At 38.3% G+C, this 18,861-nt stretch overlaps 1 protein-coding gene across 2 annotated transcripts in view; it reads right to left on the reverse strand.

The window, feature by feature from the left end:
• Positions 1 to 2,061: 2,061 nt before the first annotated feature.
• The window catches only part of LOC106873627 (uncharacterized), a 31,118-nt gene continuing 14,318 nt past the window's right edge, over positions 2,062 to 18,861 (reverse strand). For both annotated transcript variants that reach the window (XM_014921075.3, XM_052973184.2), the window contains exons 6-12: positions 18,486 to 18,612; positions 14,060 to 14,253; positions 8,755 to 8,991; positions 7,447 to 7,524; positions 4,169 to 4,399; positions 3,869 to 4,085; positions 2,062 to 2,828 (exon numbers count right to left, since the gene is read on the reverse strand). In XM_014921075.3, coding sequence (XP_014776561.1) covers positions 2,070 to 2,828; positions 3,869 to 4,085; positions 4,169 to 4,399; positions 7,447 to 7,524; positions 8,755 to 8,991; positions 14,060 to 14,253; positions 18,486 to 18,612 — 1,843 coding nt within the window. In that variant the 3' untranslated portion in view covers positions 2,062 to 2,069. The remainder of the gene's footprint in view (positions 2,829 to 3,868; positions 4,086 to 4,168; positions 4,400 to 7,446; positions 7,525 to 8,754; positions 8,992 to 14,059; positions 14,254 to 18,485; positions 18,613 to 18,861) is intronic.

Consider the following 18,861-nt stretch of genomic DNA (forward strand, 5'->3'; position numbering starts at 1 on the left):
TGAACGCAGTGTGATTTGAACTGGGGTACTTTGTCCCTCGCTCTAATAACTCAGTTAATTTGCTACCATGTATATCTTGTTGGCACTCCGTCGATTACGACGTCGAGGGTTCCAGTTGATCCGATCCACAGATAAGTGTACCCTTAACGTAGTTCTCGGAGATATTCAGCGTGACACAGTGTGACAAGGCTGACCCTTTGAATTACAGGCACAACAGAAGCAGGAAGAGTGAGAGAAAGTTGTGGTGGAAGAGTAAAGCAGGGTTCGCCACTATCCCCTGCCGGAGCGTTGTGGAGCTTTAGGTGTTTTCGCTCAATAAACACTCATATGCCCGGTCTGAAAATCGAAACCGCGATCGTATGATCGCGAGTCCGCTGCCCTAACCACTGGGCCATTGCGCCTCCACACCATATATATTGTACATGCAGTAACAGAGGGTGTGTAGGTTGGCGGTTTGCATGTCATTTAATTATTTCGATTCGGGTACTTTTGTTTTGCTGTAGGTGTAGTTTGTATAAGTGGACAGCAGGAGGTATGTGGGTCTGGTCCGTGTGGATGTGCCCTATAGGCGTGGCTTGTGTAGGTGTCTCAGGATGTGGTCTGTGTGTGCAACGTGTAGTGATATGAAGTGTACTTGACTGACTTGTGCTTTTCGCAGTTTGTATGAGCCATTTAGGCATGGCATAATCCATAATGGAACTAGTAATGTATTACTTGTTCACCTCTATTATTTCTTTGCTTTGGGCAAACGTAGAATCTGCGAATGGTTCTTTGACTGTTCGTGTGTCGTTTTGCATTCTTTACTGTCACACACACACACACACACACACACACACACATACACCAGAGAAAATTAATGAGACATACCTGAGATTCTTCATCTGAGACCCTTAAATGAATGTATGTACCCACTTTGTTGTGGGCACCTACAAAGGAGAATATGTAAAAAGTAATCACACACACACACATACACCAGTGAAAATTTATGAGACATACCTGAGATTCTTCATCAGAGATTCTTAAAATAAAAAGTAATCACAGACACACACACACACACACACAGAAGTATAAGTGCAGATGCATAAACCTACATATATGTATGCACGAAGTCAACCACATACTTACAAACAACCTGGGAACTGTCTTTTCTACTCTAGACACAAGGGCCGAAATTTTGCAGGAGGGGGCCAGTCGATAAGATCGACCCCAATACGCAACTGGTAATTAATTTATCGACCCCAAAAGGATGAAAGGCAAAGTCAACCTCGGCGGAATTTGAACTCAGAATGTAAAGACAGACGAAATACCACTAAGCATTACGCCCGGTGTGCTAACGTTTCTGCCAGTTTACAGCCTTCATTGTACAAAATATTGATATCGCTATCATTCTCCTACCCAGCCTGTGCCTTGTGAGGGCCACCACATCGCCATTATCTATCTCTTGCAGCTCCAACTGCTCGGAAGGTAACTTTCTAGGTGAAATCCCATGGTCATTTATGACCGAAAGGGGGTCTTTACCCCTTTTATTCTTGCTGCATGCCCCTCATCTGCATCTTCCTATCTTCCTCAGCTCATAGTTCTTGTCTCAACCCCTTAACCTTACCTGTTTTTTTTTTCTAGCTGTCTACCTCCCCACCCATTCTTTTCTACTCAGCCTGTGTGTGACGATGATTATGATGATGAGGAGGAGGAGGAGGAGGAGGAGGAGGAGGAGGAGGAGGAGGGCGAAGGAGGAGGAGGAGGGCGAAGGAGGAGGAGGAGGAGGGCGAAGGAGGAGGAGGAGGACAAAGGAGGAGGACAAAGGAGGAGGAGGAGGACAAAGGAGGAGGAGGAGGACAAAGGAGGAGGAGGAGGAGGAGGGCAAAGGAGGAGGAAGGGAAAAGGAGGATTGTGGCAATTGCAATGGTGGTGGTGGTGGTCATGATGATGATGATGATTATGCTGATTGCAGTGATGATGGTGATATTGGTAGAAACAATGCTGACAATTGCAGTGGTGGTGGTATTGACTTAAAGTTGGCTCATCTCAGTTATAACTTATTTATACATCAAACAAGAACACTTTAACATTTATTCAGTTTTTATTTGTGTATGTGGTAAATCAAGGGGGAGCTGTTCCCCAGAAACTGTTGTCAAACTGACTGGAGAAAGAGTAGTGTTTGATTGAGTGTTTATGTTCGGACAGCTGTTGGACATGATGGAATCAACTTCCACCTCAATCACAATTGACGTACTGTAGTCTGGTTGATTGTGACTAATCATACCCGTTATCATTTGTGACAAATTACAGATGGTCTTCTGATATTGAAGTCCCGTTAATGTCATTTTGTTATCAACATGTTCGTAGTTCAGGAAAGAATCTGATTTGTTTAAATTATTCTGAGACTCTGCTACGGTATTTTGCGAAGAACAGGAAGTCGGGTCTGTTTCTTGTTTCACCTTTATTCCTGGCTGGCTAGGTCCTCCATCACAGTCGTTGTCAATCTGAAATCTGTTTGTTATTTGGTAGTTAAAATATATATCTATCTGTTCTTCATTTGAAGATTTCAAAGGTGTGTTGGATTGGTTTTCCATTGTACATTGTTTATATCGATCCACAAGGCTCAAGATATTGTATACACCAAGGATCTTAGCAATGCACTCCATGTTATATAGAATATCTGAATTTAAAACCAGGACTCCTTCGTACATATAGGTACAAAAGGCCCAGAGAGCTTCCTCTTGAATGTCAGGGGTAAAAGTTAACTGTAGGTAATCACCTTTCAGTGCATCAGTATTTGGAATTTCCAGAAGTTTGGTACAAGTAGCAATAAGAAGATCTCGATGAACCTGAAAGAGATATTATATGAGATATTAATTACTTTCAAAGAAAATAATGATTTTTTTTTTTGTATCTTTTTTCATACAGGCATAAAGCCACAATTCTGTACAAGACAAACCAAAATAAAGAATCCTCTATATCAATGATTCTTCACCATTTTTGTAGTGCCCCGGTGGCACATAAGAAGCACCATCCAAACGTGGCCAATGCCAGTGCCCTCTGACTGGCTCCTGTACCAGTGGCATGTAAAAAGCACTATCTGAACGTGATCGATGCCAGGGCCACCTGATTGGCTCTCATGCCGGTGGTATGTAATAAGAACCATCTGAATGTGGCCAATGTCAGGGCCCCCTGACTGGTTCCTGTGCCGGTGGCACATAAAAAGCACTATCTGAATGTGATCGATGCCAGGCCCACCTGACTGGCTCCTGTGCTGGTAGCACATAAAAAGCACCACGTAGAGGTCCTCATTATCTCATGAAACATATTGTTTATTTGAGAAGGCAGGGTGTGTTATCTGAAAGGTATCGCACCATTATTTCTATTCAGCAAAATAAACATATATGTATACAAGTATGCACACACACACACATGTATGTGTGTGAGGATATATATATACATATAACATATTGTTCATGTGCTGCTAGATTCAGAAAATTAAATGTGTCACAGGAATATGACAAAGGAGCATATGGAAAGACAGGAAAAAAAACACATGATGAACATGAAATATGCTCAACCCCATCATCATCTATTGGCCAAATATCACTACAATTTGTCAGCACAGCAGTGTCAGCACCATAGGCTACTATGGTTTAACTGAGCAGACATGATAAACAACTGCAAATAACAAGACATGATAAGGTCTCTAGACCAAACAGTAAATAACGATGAGTTATGAGGAAAATGGAGAAAAATACATACAACAGAAGACACAAATAGATAAGCAAGGACAGTAACGAAGAAAAGATAATAAATGATAGAGAAAGATATTTATATCACTCTATTTGGCCCATAAATAAGAATTAAAAACTAATTGACAACTTACTAAGATTGTATGAGTTCCATTACTAATTGCTGCATTGCAAAATAACCTTGATTTCCACATCTGATAAAGTTGGGTCATTACACAACTCTGATGATGCTGCATCTGGAATTTGTAGGTTGGTAGCTTTGGAACTGGAGATGGTGTTGGCACCACAGAAGCCTGTGGTTGAACCAAGGCTGGTGGCGAATGTAACTGAACATTTTTCTTGTTTGGTTGACTGTAAATGGAACATTCATCATTAATACCTTTGTTTAAATTAATACAGAACTATACAGGTGAAAAGTAACTTTTCTTACTTACCCATCATCACAAGGTATATTTGTATTGATATCAAAAGCCTGGTTACAAATGGGTTCTCCAGTCGGAACAGTGGTGCTTGCTTGTCCTGGAATGGACTCATGTAATACACGCTTTCTCCAATAATCTTGACGAGCTCGAGATTCCCTCTTTTTAATGCGCCAATATTCTCTCATCCATTCTTTGGGCTTTTTATTAGTGCCATGTCCACGAACACTTCGGCAATGCTTTAACCTTTAAAAATCAAATAAAAAATAATATATATAAAGTCAAATTCAGTTTTCACCCAGCTATGAATTTGTCAACAAGATGCCTGAAGATTCATTGTGATTACAATGTTTTAAAAAATCTAAGAATTAAGAGCAGTTGGGGGAAGCAGAGTGCAATACTTAATATAACTAACTGGGACTCAATTACTTATGATAACGAGTGTTCCAGTTGATCCGATCAATAGAACAGTTTGCTCATGAAATTAACGTGCAAGTGGCTGAGTACCCCACAGACATGTGTACCCTTAACATAGTTCTCAAAGAGATTCAGTGTGACACAGAATGTGACAAGGCTGGCCCTTTGAATTACTGGTACAACTGATTTTTGCCTATTGGATGGACTGAAGCAATGTGAAATAAAGTGTCTTGCTCAAGGACACAACATGCCACCAGGAATTGAACTCATGCCCTTATGATTGTGAGCCGAATGTGCCTACCCACTAAGCCATATGCCTTCACTAAATATACTCTACATAATTGATTATTAGCTACAGAAGCAGTATTAATACCAAAAGATAACGAAGTATTCACTGTTCTGACAAGGCATCCATGTTATGTTAGATATGAAGATATTCTTTCACTCTTTTACTCGTTCCAGTCATATGATTGTGGCCATGCTGGGGCACTCCCTTGAAAGGTTTTAGTTGAACAATCAACCACAGGACTCACTTTTTAAGCCCAGACCTTATTCTATCAGTCTCTTATGCTGAACCACTAAGTTACAGGGATGTAAACACACCAGCACGAGTTGTCAAGCAATCATGAGTGGGGACAAACACAGACACAAAGACACACATAGATATATACATACACACACACACACACACATATACATGACATATATATATATACATTTAAGGCGGCGAGCTGGTAGAAACGTTAGCACACCGGGCGAAATGCTTAGCGGTATTTCGTCTGCCGCTACATTCTGAGTTCAAATTCCACTGAGGTTGACTTTGCCTTTCATCCTTTCGGGGTCGATTAAATAAGTACCAGTTACACACTGGGGTCGATATAATTGACTTAATCTGTTTGTCTGTCCTTGTTTGTCCCCTCTGTGTGTAGCCCCTTGTGGGTAGTAAAGAAATAACACACATATATATACATGATGGGCTTCTTTCAGTTTATGTCTACCCAATTCACTCACATGACTTTGGTCAGTCTGAGGTTATAGTAGAAGACACTTGCCCAAGATGCCACACAGTGGGACTGAAACCTGAACCATATGGTTGGGAAGCAAGCTTCTTACCACACAGTCATGACTGTGCCTATATACTCTACATGATTTTAAAGTTTTGTCTTTTCTAAGGGCAGTAGGAATAAGGAAGGCATACAGTGAGGGTGTTACTCTCACAACTGGAAGATGTACTTTTGATTCACAGACTGGGTAATGCATTTTGTTCTTGAGTAAATCGTTTCACATTGCTCTGGCCTACTCAGTAATGTGAGTTCGAGCAATATATGGGAAGTTAACCCTTCTGGGGTGAATGTTGTAATCTCAGTTAATTATATGCCATGGCAACTGGGTCTGGTCTTATGAGTCCTAGGGCGCATAACAGACTTAGGAAGAAATAGGAGTAAAATTTAAATGAAATGGTAACAACCAGGAATTAAAGTCAGGTTACAGACTCAGTTCACCAGGACCTTATAAAGTCCCTATGAGGTTGCTCAATCTACTAGAAATAGTAACCAAATTCTCTCAAGTCACACTCTATCATCATTAAAAGAAAAGACATGCGGGATAATGAAGTCCTAGATGAAATATGAAAAAAAAAAGGGAAAACAAAATGGTCATGGCTGGAATGTCTTTGATCATAGGTCAGTTAAATCAAGCCTACTTCGGGCTAAACCAGAACAATAACAAACATTCTTTTTTTATTTTTTTTTTTATTGCCCACAAAGGGCTAAACGTAGAGGGGACAAACAAGGACAGACAAAGGGATTAAGTGGATTACATCAACCCCAGTGCGTTACTGGTACTTAATTTATCGACCTCAAAAGGATGAAAGGCAAAGTCGACCTTGGCGGAATTTGAACTCAGAACGTAACGGCAGATGAAATACTGCTAAGCATTTTGCCTGGCGTGCTAACGTTTCTGCTAGATCGCCGCCTATGATCAACAATATGTGTGCAGATGAAGAGCTCTGATTAAGCCTACCATATCCATCTTTACTGTGGCAACAACCAAAATATACAGATATATAGATATAAACTGTGGAGGTACATGGCTAAGTGGTTAGGGTGTTGCACTCATGATCGTAAGATTGTGGTTTCAATTCCTGGACCGAGCAATGCATTGTGTTCTTGAGCAAAACACTTCATTACACATTGCTCCAGTCCACTCAGCTGGTGAAAAATGAGTCATCCTGCGATGGAGCAGCATCCTATCCAGGAAGGAATATATATGCCAGAAAAAACAGGAAACCTGCTCTATGCTCCTTACAGGGTAATGTGGGCTAGCCATTGATATAGACTGAACAGTGGAGAGAACATAATATGTCCAAACTGGAAAACAGGACTCTACATTATTCATATCTGAATGGTGGGGTGTAAAGTTGTGGCCCTCCATCTAGTAGAAGCATAGGATATCCTGTTCAACAGATCTATGAGTCACACCTAGTCACTCAGACGACTACTTACATTCTGAAATTCTCTTAGGGTCGTTGAGGCATGCAAGCCACCACACAAGGACTGGACCTAGTGGCAGAACAATGACCATAGTCAATGATGTTGGCTTCATTTTTAAAGCACTGTCATCATCATCATCACCATTGTTTAACATCCACTTTCCATGCTGGTATGGGTTGGACAGTTTGACATGGAGCTGGCTAGCAGGGAGCTGTGCAGACACTAACTGTCTGTTGTGGCAGGGTTTCTACGGCTGGATGCCCTTCTTAATCCATAATAAATACCACTCAATGTTTTTTTGTTGTTGTTCTTTTTGTTTTGTTTTTTTTTGACAGCAACAACAGAAAATGTGAAGATGAAAAAAAAGCAATGGAAGTTACTCACCTTGTTTTGATTTTCGGAACAAACTTGGTTGGGTTTTCTTGCAGCTCATTTGTAGTATTCATAATATTGTACCTGAAACTAAGATAATTATTAATCAAAATAAGAGCAACAGAAATATATAATATCTACAGTCGTGGCCAAAAGTTTGGAACATAGGTGTGAAAATTAGAATTGAGCCACTGGATCAGTTATTAGGTAAGTATCTCTCTATGTTGTATATATTTGGATTGAATTGTACTTGGGCATAACAATTTTAATTTTAAAAAAAGATGTTCCAAACTTTTGGCCACAACTGTATATATAATATGAGACGGTGAGCTGGCAGAATCACTAGCATACCAGGCAAAATGCTTAGTGGCATTTCATCTATCTTTACATTCTGAGTTCAAATTCTGCCGGGGTTGACTTTGCCTTTCATCCTTTCGGGGTCGATAAAATAAGTACCAGTTGAGTAGTGGGGTTGATGTAATCAACTTACCCACCTCCATTGAAACTGCTGGCCTTGTGCCAAAATTTGAAATCAATACGTTGCAAACATGGCTGTGTGGTTAGGAAGCTTACTTCCCGGCCACATGGTTTTCGGGTTCAGTCCCACTGTGTGGCACCTTGGGCAAGTGTCTTCTGCTACAGCCTCGGGCCAACCGAAGCCATATGAGTGAATTTGGTAGGTGGAAGTTTTGGTCGTATATGTACATGTATAAGTGCTTGTACCTCCTAAGAGAGGAGGGAATATATAATATGTATATATCAACATAGGTGTAAGTATAGTTGTGTGATTAAGAAACCTGCATTGCAAACATGTAGTTTTTGGGTTCAGTCCCACTGCTCAGCACCTTGGGTAAGTGTATTCTACAACAGCCCCAGACTGACCAATGCCTGGTGAGTGATTTTGGCAGATGAAACTGTGTGGAAGCCTATTGTATATATGCATGTGTGCATGTATGTCTGGTTGTACTTGTGCTTGCCCCACCACCACCGCCACTTGACTATCAGTGTTGGTTTGTTTACATCCTTGTAACTTAGCATTTCATCAAACAGATGATATAACACTCCACCCAATACCTTCTACACACCAATGATACTGGAGTCTGATATCACACTCCACTCCATGTCTTCAACACACCAATGATACTGGAGTTTGGACATAATGCTACACTGCAAATCTTCAGATATCTTCAGAGATATTGGTGCCTGGTATCTGCAAATCTTCAAATACCAGAGATGGTGATGAGATAAAGTCATCTGGACAGAAGATTCTGGTTAAAACAAGAGAAACAGAAATTAAAATTGTTAGCAACAATACTTTACTTTTGATCTGGGAGTTCAAAATCCTGAACTTCTTCCACCGAAATTACAAGAGGTGCTTCACTGGATGCTGGCATATTGCTGATATTGGCAGAGGTAAGTTGTTGCTGTTGGTGTTCTTGCTGTTGCTGTTGTTGATGCTGTTGTTGTTGCTGCTGTTGGTCTTCTGATAAGCCTTGACTGGTTATTTCATTACGTTCGATGCTAATTGAAGGATTTGTTACAAGTTCGTTTTCATCACTTAAGAAAATAATGGAAACATAGAAACACATTCAGAAAGAAGCTTCTTTAAACAATTACAATTCCTACATGCATACACATATACAAATACATATATATATATGTACACACACACACACATATGTACATATACATATCTATATTCATATACATGAATATACAAATACCCCAACATATATCTATATGTGTGTTTGTGTGTATACATACATATATATTAATATACACATGTGATGGCACTCCGTCGCTTACGACGTCGAGGGTTCCAGTTGATCCGATAAACGGAACAGCCTGCTCATGAAATTAACGTGCAAGTGGCTGAGCACTCCACAGACACGTGTACCCTTAACGTAGTTCTCGGGGATATTCAGCGTGACACAGTGTGACAAGGTTGACCCTTTGAATTACAGGCACAACAAAAACAGGAAGTAAGAGTGAGAGAAAGTTGTGGCGAAAGAGTACAGCAGGGTTTGCCACCATCCCCTGCCGGAGCCTCGTGGAGCTTTAGGTGTTTTCGCTCAATAAACACTCACAACGCCCGGTCTGGGAATCGAAACCGCGATCCTATGACTGCGAGTCCACTGCCCTAACCACTGGGCCACTGCGCCTCCACCATACACACATACATATATAAAGACCCCACCACCATCACCACCAAATTAGACAGTTTTAATCTTGTTCTCATCGATGTCAACTTCAAATTCATCATTGTCAACATAGAATGGAGCAAATTCATTTTTATAAACAAACATTATTATCGGTGATTACTTGTCACAGAATTAATTGAGAAAAAGAAAAACATAAACATGAAAAAGTTTAGTGTAACACAAGTGTGACTATGTGGTTGAGAAGCTTGCTTCCCAACCACATGGTTCCAGGTTCAGTCTCACTGTGTGGCACCTTGGGCAAGTGTCTTTTACCATAGCCTCGGGCTCACCAAAGCTTTGTGAGTGGATTTGGCAGATAGAAACTGAAAAGAAACCCATCATATGTGTGTGTGTGTGTGTGTGTGTGTTTGTATCTCAGTCAACCACTGCTTGACATCTGGTGTTGGTCTGTTTATGTCCCTATAACTCGCCAGTTCAGCAAAAGAGTTTGATGAAATATGTAGCAAGCTTAAAATAAAAGTACTGGAGTTGATTCATTCAACTAAAAATTCTTCTGAGCAGTGCCCCAGCATGGCCACAGTCTAATGACTGAAACAAGTAAAAAAGTTTTAAAAAAAGTAAAAAATTACAGGTTTTGCATAATAAAAATTGCCACATCTTACATTACTGTAACTATATATACTATATTTAGTTCATTAGATGAAAAACTACATACTGGACAATTTATACAATTAGACAAAGATTAAAATAAATAACATCAGAGTAACCTTTTCTTTATTTCTTGATTTTTGTTTGTGGTGCAACATACTCTTGTATTTCGGGTACACAACCTATGTACTCTCTGCACAGGAGACTGTCCAGTTTTTCGTCCACCGTTTTTAGATCTCGCGTAAGTGTTGAACCCAACTTCATCAATAAGAGCATTTTTACTCCAACACTTTTCTGTCAAATGATTTTGACGTTTTCTTGTATAATTATTTCTCTGTGTAAAGTTTTCTGAAGTTAAAGCTCTTTCAGAAATCCCATTAGACCTTTTGAATGTGTAATTGAGACTTTTAAGGCACTTATCAACGCTTGTTTTTGACAAACTCACATTAAAATGTTCAAAAACCATATTAGACAGCATTCTTAAAGATATATGACGTTTTTTGTCTACTGAGGTTCGCATGAAGTTTTTCATTTCTTCCGAAATTTTAGTTCTTTGACAACATCCTCGATTTTTTTGCTCGATACGTCCTTCCTGTTTATATATTTGAACAACAGTTTGAACACTGGTCCGAGGAATAACTAAGTTGGAAGCGATTTCAGTTACAGTACGACCTTCATTATAATTTGACACGATTAATCTTCTAACATCATTTGAAATTTTCTTCTTCTCGTTGACCATAATGGATGGTGAACAATGAGGCGAATAAACACTAAATTTAAGTTGACAATAGCAAATTTCAAGTCAACGGCGTAATCGAAGTTGACGGTGACGAAATTAAAGTTGACAATGACGTAATCGAGAGACAGTGATCGAGATTAACGGTAAGATTGAGAATAATTATGAGGTTGAAAATGACAAATTTAAAGGGCTTACCCCACTAAGTAAATAAATAAGTAAATAATAAACACACACACATATTTAATTCGCTATATAGGCTAAAAATCAAAACAATCCAGGAAAATATAAAAATGCTCTTGGGTATCCCGAATAAGCGAAACGAAAATGAAAAAGTTTGTCACATTAAATGTCATTATTACAGATTTCTCCGTAGATTGAAAGCAAAACAATGAAATTTTCTTTTTTTACGATGCCAGCATAAAGTGCAGAAAATTAAGCTGTTCCGTAATTAAAAATATTATCTGTAATAATGATTTAATAAGAGACTTTTAAACATTTGCATATTCCTTTCGCTTACTTGGGATACCAAAGTATATTTTCGTATTTTTTCAGATTGTTTTCGTTTTATTATCGATCTTGCAAAAATTTGTATTTACATCCGAAGATCGCCAACACACGCACTCACGCGTGCACGCACACACACACATATAAATATTTATTTTTATGCTAGTTACGACAAAATTTGGCATTCCTACACATGTGTGCCCTCAACTGTTTCCTCATAACGTCCAGAAAAATGGATATTTTTTAATGGAATTTCCTACAAATTCGTGTCAGATAGTGTAGATTCCGTTTGTATCGGAATATATGTGGTGAAAAAATTTTCCCGAGAGTGGGGTGAGGAGTTCCAAAAAATTCACATGAGACATAGTTCTTTACTCATAATTTTCAGAAAAATGGGTAATTTTTGATGAAATTTACTATTGCTGGCCTAGTGCCAACATTTTTAATAAATAGCAGTCTTATATTGGGGGTCAACTAAACCCCACTCCTCAAAATTGCTAGCTTTTATTTATGTTGTCTTCAGAGGAGTCCTCCAGTGGCACCTCCAACCATCTCAGTCCTCCAGAAGGATTTTCAGGTGACACCCAATACAGAGCAGCAACAGAATGACCTTTTTCTTAATAGGTTGCCATTCTAGTTGAGCCCCATCTGCCCTGGATATTCTATATACATCAATAACTGGAACAGTGGTTGAGTGATACCAAGGTAGTGAACCTACACACCTCTCTTAGGCTCAATGCTGTTTCAAGATACTTCACAGTTTAACCTGGGACTGCAAGGTACCCAGTTACCTTGTGTGCAGATGTTATGTCTTGATGGTAGAGAGATTGCATATCAGCCAAATATTTATGTACTCAGTTCTTCTTTCACTCCAATAAATTGGACTAGCTGGTAACAGTAGATGAAAGCAAAAGTGTGGCAAGCAGAAGCAGCATGCACTAATTACAATTACTACTGCCCTAATAATATAGCACAAGTATTTCTTCCTTAAGCACTTTCTTCCCTCTAGAGCATAGGCCATTGACAACTTTTCTTCACTGTTCTTAACTTTGGGGCATCAAATGTGGATGTCCTCTCCCAGGTCTTGTTGGTTTTGAAATATTATCGATGCTTCTCTAACTTTGCTTTTTTCTAGGTAGATGTGTTGGCCCTATGCAAACCTACTTTTACCTCTAGGAAGCAGTGATCCATATTAATCTGGCCTCTATCCTTTGACTTGTCTAGCATGGGCTGACCAACAAGGAGCTTGCATTCCAATGACATAGCTCTCAGGGTCATTGAGGCATAGAAACCACAACACTGCAACAAGAGCTGCACTTTGAGGTGGGCAAGATACTTCACACTCATAATTTAGTACATACCCAAAGATGTAACTAGTTTGTGTACCATTGACACAGATTCCCAAACTCAACACACAAAACATTGTTTAGCTTGAGCCAAACAAGGAACTTCTACATTTGTGTTTCTTAACTTTTTATTAATCCAACCTTTCTTCAATGCCTAATCAACTCAACTGGCACAAACCCTCCTTATATGCTCAGTAGTGGTGGTAGTCAAAAACAATTGAAGTTTAATTTGAATTTCCAGCACCCAAATGAAATAAATTTTAGCACATCAGATTGGGAAAAACTGCTTTATATAATCATTTGCGTTACAAGAAATTGTAGCTAAATATCCTCAAATTACACCCTACATCATCATCATTATCAGCAATATCATCTTATCCATCTTCCATGCAAGGAGGGGTTGAATAGTTTGACAATATTTGACAGATCCAGGGACTACATCATACTCCAATGTCTGCTTTGTCATGACTTCTACATCTGGATGGCCTTCCTTGTGTCAGCCATTTGATGGAGTGTACTGGGTGCTTTTTTTACTGTGGCACAAGCACCAGTGAGGTTGCCATGAAGCTTGCAAGATGAAAATCAACTTTGACTGAGTGAGGTTTCAGTAGAGAGGGGATAGCTTTGGAGAACACAATAAATAATGTAGTATAAAATATGGAATATCCAAAAGAAAGACCAGATGGCCATTGCTGGATCATCCTTGATGACAGGTCTGCTGAGTCAGGTGATAACCTGAGGCCAGACAACTACAACAATGACCCTGTGTAATACAATTTTTGCCCTTGGGTAGCAACTGTTATTTCCTCTTTGCTGACCCCAACAAATTATGGAAAATGGCTAATATTTCCTTCAAACTTTACTTTTGTTACATTTATTCACACCCCAAAGAATCCCTCTCAACACATGGCTTCTCCACTACTCCTGCTCATGATTAGAGATGCTCAAGTGGTTAAAGTCAAGCAACTGATAAGCAAATCTGTGGTATTGAATATTTCTGCTTCAGCAACTCAGTCCTGAATTTATCTGAAATGTAATGGCAAAATAGGTCAGTTTCAAAACATTGATGTCCAGGTCACGAGTGCAAAGTTTGAAGGGAATAGTAGTCTCTTCCTTTGATTTCTAGATAGAAGCAAATAGGAAATAATATTTACTGACCAAAGACAAAAAAAATTTTTGTTACACAGTGTAATGGAAGAATGTCTAAGAGTATAAATAGGAAATACCTTGGTTTATCTGTTAAAGATGGGAAATTCTGAGTGTTGTCTGCTGCTGTTGTTGTTGGACAAAGAGAAGATAAAGCTGGAAGATCAGAATCATTGGAATTGTTTGTCGTTTCCAAAGACCATCTTGAGATATCTGAGGAATCAGGAGTTCTTGATTTCCTGTTCGATACACAGCCACTGAGTTCTGGAGACACCTAAATTAAGAAATGTAAGTAAATTGCTTTATCAATGTGTGTGTGTGTTAAGTTTAAATAGCTATCTGTGTATCATTCTTAATGTAAAAACATCATGAAAGGCAATTTACTGCAGTATTTGTCCAGAGATAATATCTCTTATAGACAGGTTATGTTTCAAGGCACATTATAACACAAATCCATGAGATATATCTCCAGATGAATACCACAGTAAACTTTCCTTTCACAATGTATTTACATTAAGTATGATACATAGAGGGCTATCTTAATCTAATACTGCTTCTGGAGCATATATTGGATTTTTATTTTTAATCTTATTATATCCAATGTTAGGAGAATTAAAAAGTTAACTAGAAATAATTATAGAGTGTGGGGAGGGAGATTAGTTAATTACTCTTTTTAATCAAGTTGAAGGTGGCGATCTGGCAGAATTGTTAACATGCAAACAAAATGTTTAGCGGCATTTCATTTGTCTTTTCATTCTGAGTTCAAACTCCACCAAGGTTGACTTTGACTTTCAACCTTTCAGGGTTGATAAGATGAGTGGCAGTTAAGCAGTAGGGTCAAAGTAATCTAATAGTCCCCTCTCCCAAACTTCAAGCCTTGTGTCTATAATAGAACAGATTATTATGCAGCCTTGTTGTAAAACACTGTTTGTCACGGTCTCTCACTTTAAGCAGAAGATCTGGGCAAAATGTTATAGTGTATGACCATCCTTGGCACATAAGTAATGTGTGTACAAAGTTTGGTGAAAATCGGTTGAAAACTGTAGAAATGTATACGTACTACACACACATACACATGGACATCCTTTGTAGGGAGAATGTACAAATACCATAATGACAAAAAACTTGAGTCGCTTTAGGATAGCTTTTTCCCTAAAACTCTAACGCTGACCCTAAAACCCTAACTCTAAAACCCTAAAACCCCAAAGCTAAAACCAGTAGAAACGCACAAACGATGTCATAAATAACAGTGACAAACGAAATATATACCGCCGATAGTTGTTGGTGACAAACAACGGCAGTAATTTTATTCACGGGAAAAGACCCTAAAATTGGCAAATTCGAAAATGCTAAAACAAAATGAAAATACTTCCACAAACAAAATAGACTGAAATTTTTTTTTAAATAACTAATAACTGAATTGATTAAACTATATACACGTGTATCTCAAATGTAAATATATCAGAAATATCAGTGACAAAGTAAATTTACACCGCCAGAACATCTAGTTGACAAACCACAGCAGTAATTGTTTTCACCTCAATAGACGTAATTGATTGGCTGAAATTACCGAAATACGACAACTTTAACACGAAATAACTTCGAAAATAAAATTTTTTTCTTAAAAACGCCAAGAGTAAATGATGTTTTAAATGGCACATTCTACCAGTATATGAAATTTGAAAGTGTTTAGTAACAAAAAATTATTTTTTCAATGTGCCGGCCAAAAGGAAAAGATCCAATATTTTAGCTATTTTTTGTTATTTATGTGTGAATAGTAGTCTCATTTTCATAAAATGTGCTCAGCAGTCCATGCTATGTAAGTGCAAATTGCAGCATTTTATGGGTTAAAAATTATTCTTCAGAAAGAACGTACAAAAGGGGAGGTAATTATGTTCAACCAATATATTTCATTTAAAGTAACCTAACTTGTTTCGTGAACCTAGAGAAAATACAACGTCCTGTAATATATGAATTTGAAGGTACAATCATAAATTTATTATATAGAATGGTTTCTAACCCATTACATTCCAGTTAAGTATTTATATATTTTCAGTCTAGGCTTCCTTTATATCTATCATCATTATATTCATCTGGCGGAGGTAAAGAATACGCACACCACCCGTTTTCGGCGTAACCTTAGCCCTAAACCTAAACACCGGGTGTGTGTATTCTTTACCTTCGCCATTTAGCTCATTATATTTAAAGTCTTCATTTTTCATCCACCTTTTTCATATTCACCCGTAACATATCGCCCTTGTAACAAGATACGACATATGATCTGTCGGTCCAGATGGACTATATGTAATCTGAACCTTTCCCCACTTATTTATTTTTTTTTTTTTACGGAATCCCACGTTTTAGGCTATGGAGATTACGATTCTGAAAAAAAAAATTTCAAAAATCTCAATTTCAAAATTTCGATTTCCCCCCCCCCCCCCGGTTTTTATATAGATCCACAGGGTAAACCTAACCCTAACTCAAACCCTAACCCTAACCCTAAACCTAACACTAGTTTTGTGAGATTTGGCTGTTATTTCTAGCATGTAAATAGCCTGCTTGGTGGTGGTGGTGGGGTAATTGAAATTTTTCAAACAATTTTTTTTCAGAATCGGAATCTCCATAGCCTAAAACGTGGGATTCCGTAAAAAAAAATTAATAAATAAGGCGGGGGGGAGGTTCAGATTACATATAGTCTACCGTTCTGTCCATATCCAATACCGTCCATCAACATCATTTATCATGACACCTGATTAATGAAGGACGACATCAGATTTATCTACATCCAGTCTTTCCTAACACCACCCATACACTTTCTCTTCTATTCCCATGTCACTCTCACTGATTCACTCCGCATCCTCTCCTACAATCGCAACAATTCATGCACTTTCTCTAGTCAATCTCCCTGAAAGAAACCAACGTAATTTTTATTGTCTCTCTCTTTCACTACTTCCTCCGCTTTACCTTCCTCTTTGCTTCTATCACTATTTCCCCACTCATACTCACGCTCTCACTTATTCCACACACTTGATAATCACTGCCTATTCTACTCACCCTCTTCGTTACATTTGCATTGAACGAAGAGAAACAACAGAGAAAAGAGAAGATTCTGTAGTTCTATAGACGACAAGGCGGCTTCAGATGTGCTGGTACCCAATTAAAATGCACCTAATGTACTTCATAAAATGGTTATTAAACAAACAAAAACAATCATCAACACTACTTAAATACAGAGGTCCCGATGAATCTACGTAGCGATATGAAGGTACCTCTATTTAAATGGTGACCAATGTGCGTCATCATTAATATTAAACGTCCATTTTCTATGCTGGCATGGGTTGGACGGCTTGACAGGAACTGAACTGGCAAGGCCAGGGGCAGCACCAAGTTCCATAGTTTGCTTTGGCTTGGTTTCTACAGCTGGATGCCCTTCCCAATGCCAACTGTCTTACAAAGTGTACAGGCTACCTTTTTACATGGCACTAATATAGAAGAGAAACAAATCTTTAGTCTTGCAGATGACATAATGACTTCTCTAGTGCTAGTGCCAAAATATAATGTGCCCACTACACAAGGCAAAATGACCTGGTGTTAGAAAATTTCCCTCAACAAATTCCGTCTGACCCATCAAGCATGAAAAAGTGGACATTAAATGATATATATGTATAAGGTCACTGCCATTTACCATTACCAACACGGTCACTACTACTACAACAACCAACAAAAAATGCTCCCACGTGGACTGTTGACACCAGTAAGGAACAATTATGAACTTTTCATTTAATTTCATTTTTTTAAATATGTATTTTTGATAAGGTTCGTTTTTTCAAGAACCGAAACATGTTAAAAATATCTGACAAAATTATAAATTAAAATTCATTTTTTATATATTGGCGTTTTCAAACTTCTTTTTTATAAATATATATATATCTATATATATATATATATATATATATATATATATATATATATATAATGTATTATTGTAAGGAACCTGGTGTAGATCCTGGCCTTGCCAGTTCCTGTTGAGCTGTCTAACCCATGACAGCATGGAAAACGGAAACCTGTTTTCCATGCTGGCATGAATTAGATGGCTCGACAGGAACAGGCAAGGCCAGAGTCTACATCAGGTTCCTTATATTGATATAAATATTATATATATACATATATATAATGTAGATCATGATCATTTAATGTCCACTTTTTCATACTTGATGGGTCAGACGGAATTTGGTGAGGGAGATTTTCTACAACCAGATGCCCTTGTTACCAAGCCTCACCTGCTTCCAAACAAGGTAATATTTTCCTGTGGCCAGACATGTTTTTCATGGAAGATTAGAAATGAATAACATTAGTTGTATGATGGGGATGTTCATTTACAACCATCACATACGACACAGGGACACACACACACACTCATATATACATAGTTACATACATTCATACACACACAGATACACTGAAAAAAGAAACAAGAAAAGACAGGTGACAAACAAATAGTCTTACCTGAAAGCCTAAATCAATCAAAGATTTCAAGAGTGTATTGATCTTAGGATGAACAACAAAATGTTTGTTATTGAATTTCTGGTGATCAAATTTGGAGCCTTTCATAGGATTAATATCAAACAAACACCTATCAAAGAAGAAACAAAAATTGTAATTTAGTGATATTTTTTAGCCTGTTAGATCTGAAATGAATAATATGACCCCTTGAATTTAGAATAAGTCCTTGCCCAGACTTGTTCCCCTCTGAGGCACAAGTCCTGGCAAGGTTGTTTGTGGAAGTGCAGCAGTCGCCCATGCATACCAGACTCCCCTCTCCACACCAACAATGATGTTTCCAACTGTGAACTATCCAAGACCAATTTATTTAAAGTGTTCT

The sequence above is a fragment of the Octopus bimaculoides genome, chromosome 15 (assembly GCF_046866305.1).
Source record: "Octopus bimaculoides isolate indiv1 chromosome 15, ASM4686630v1, whole genome shotgun sequence".
Lineage (NCBI taxonomy): Eukaryota > Metazoa > Mollusca > Cephalopoda > Octopoda > Octopodidae > Octopus > Octopus bimaculoides.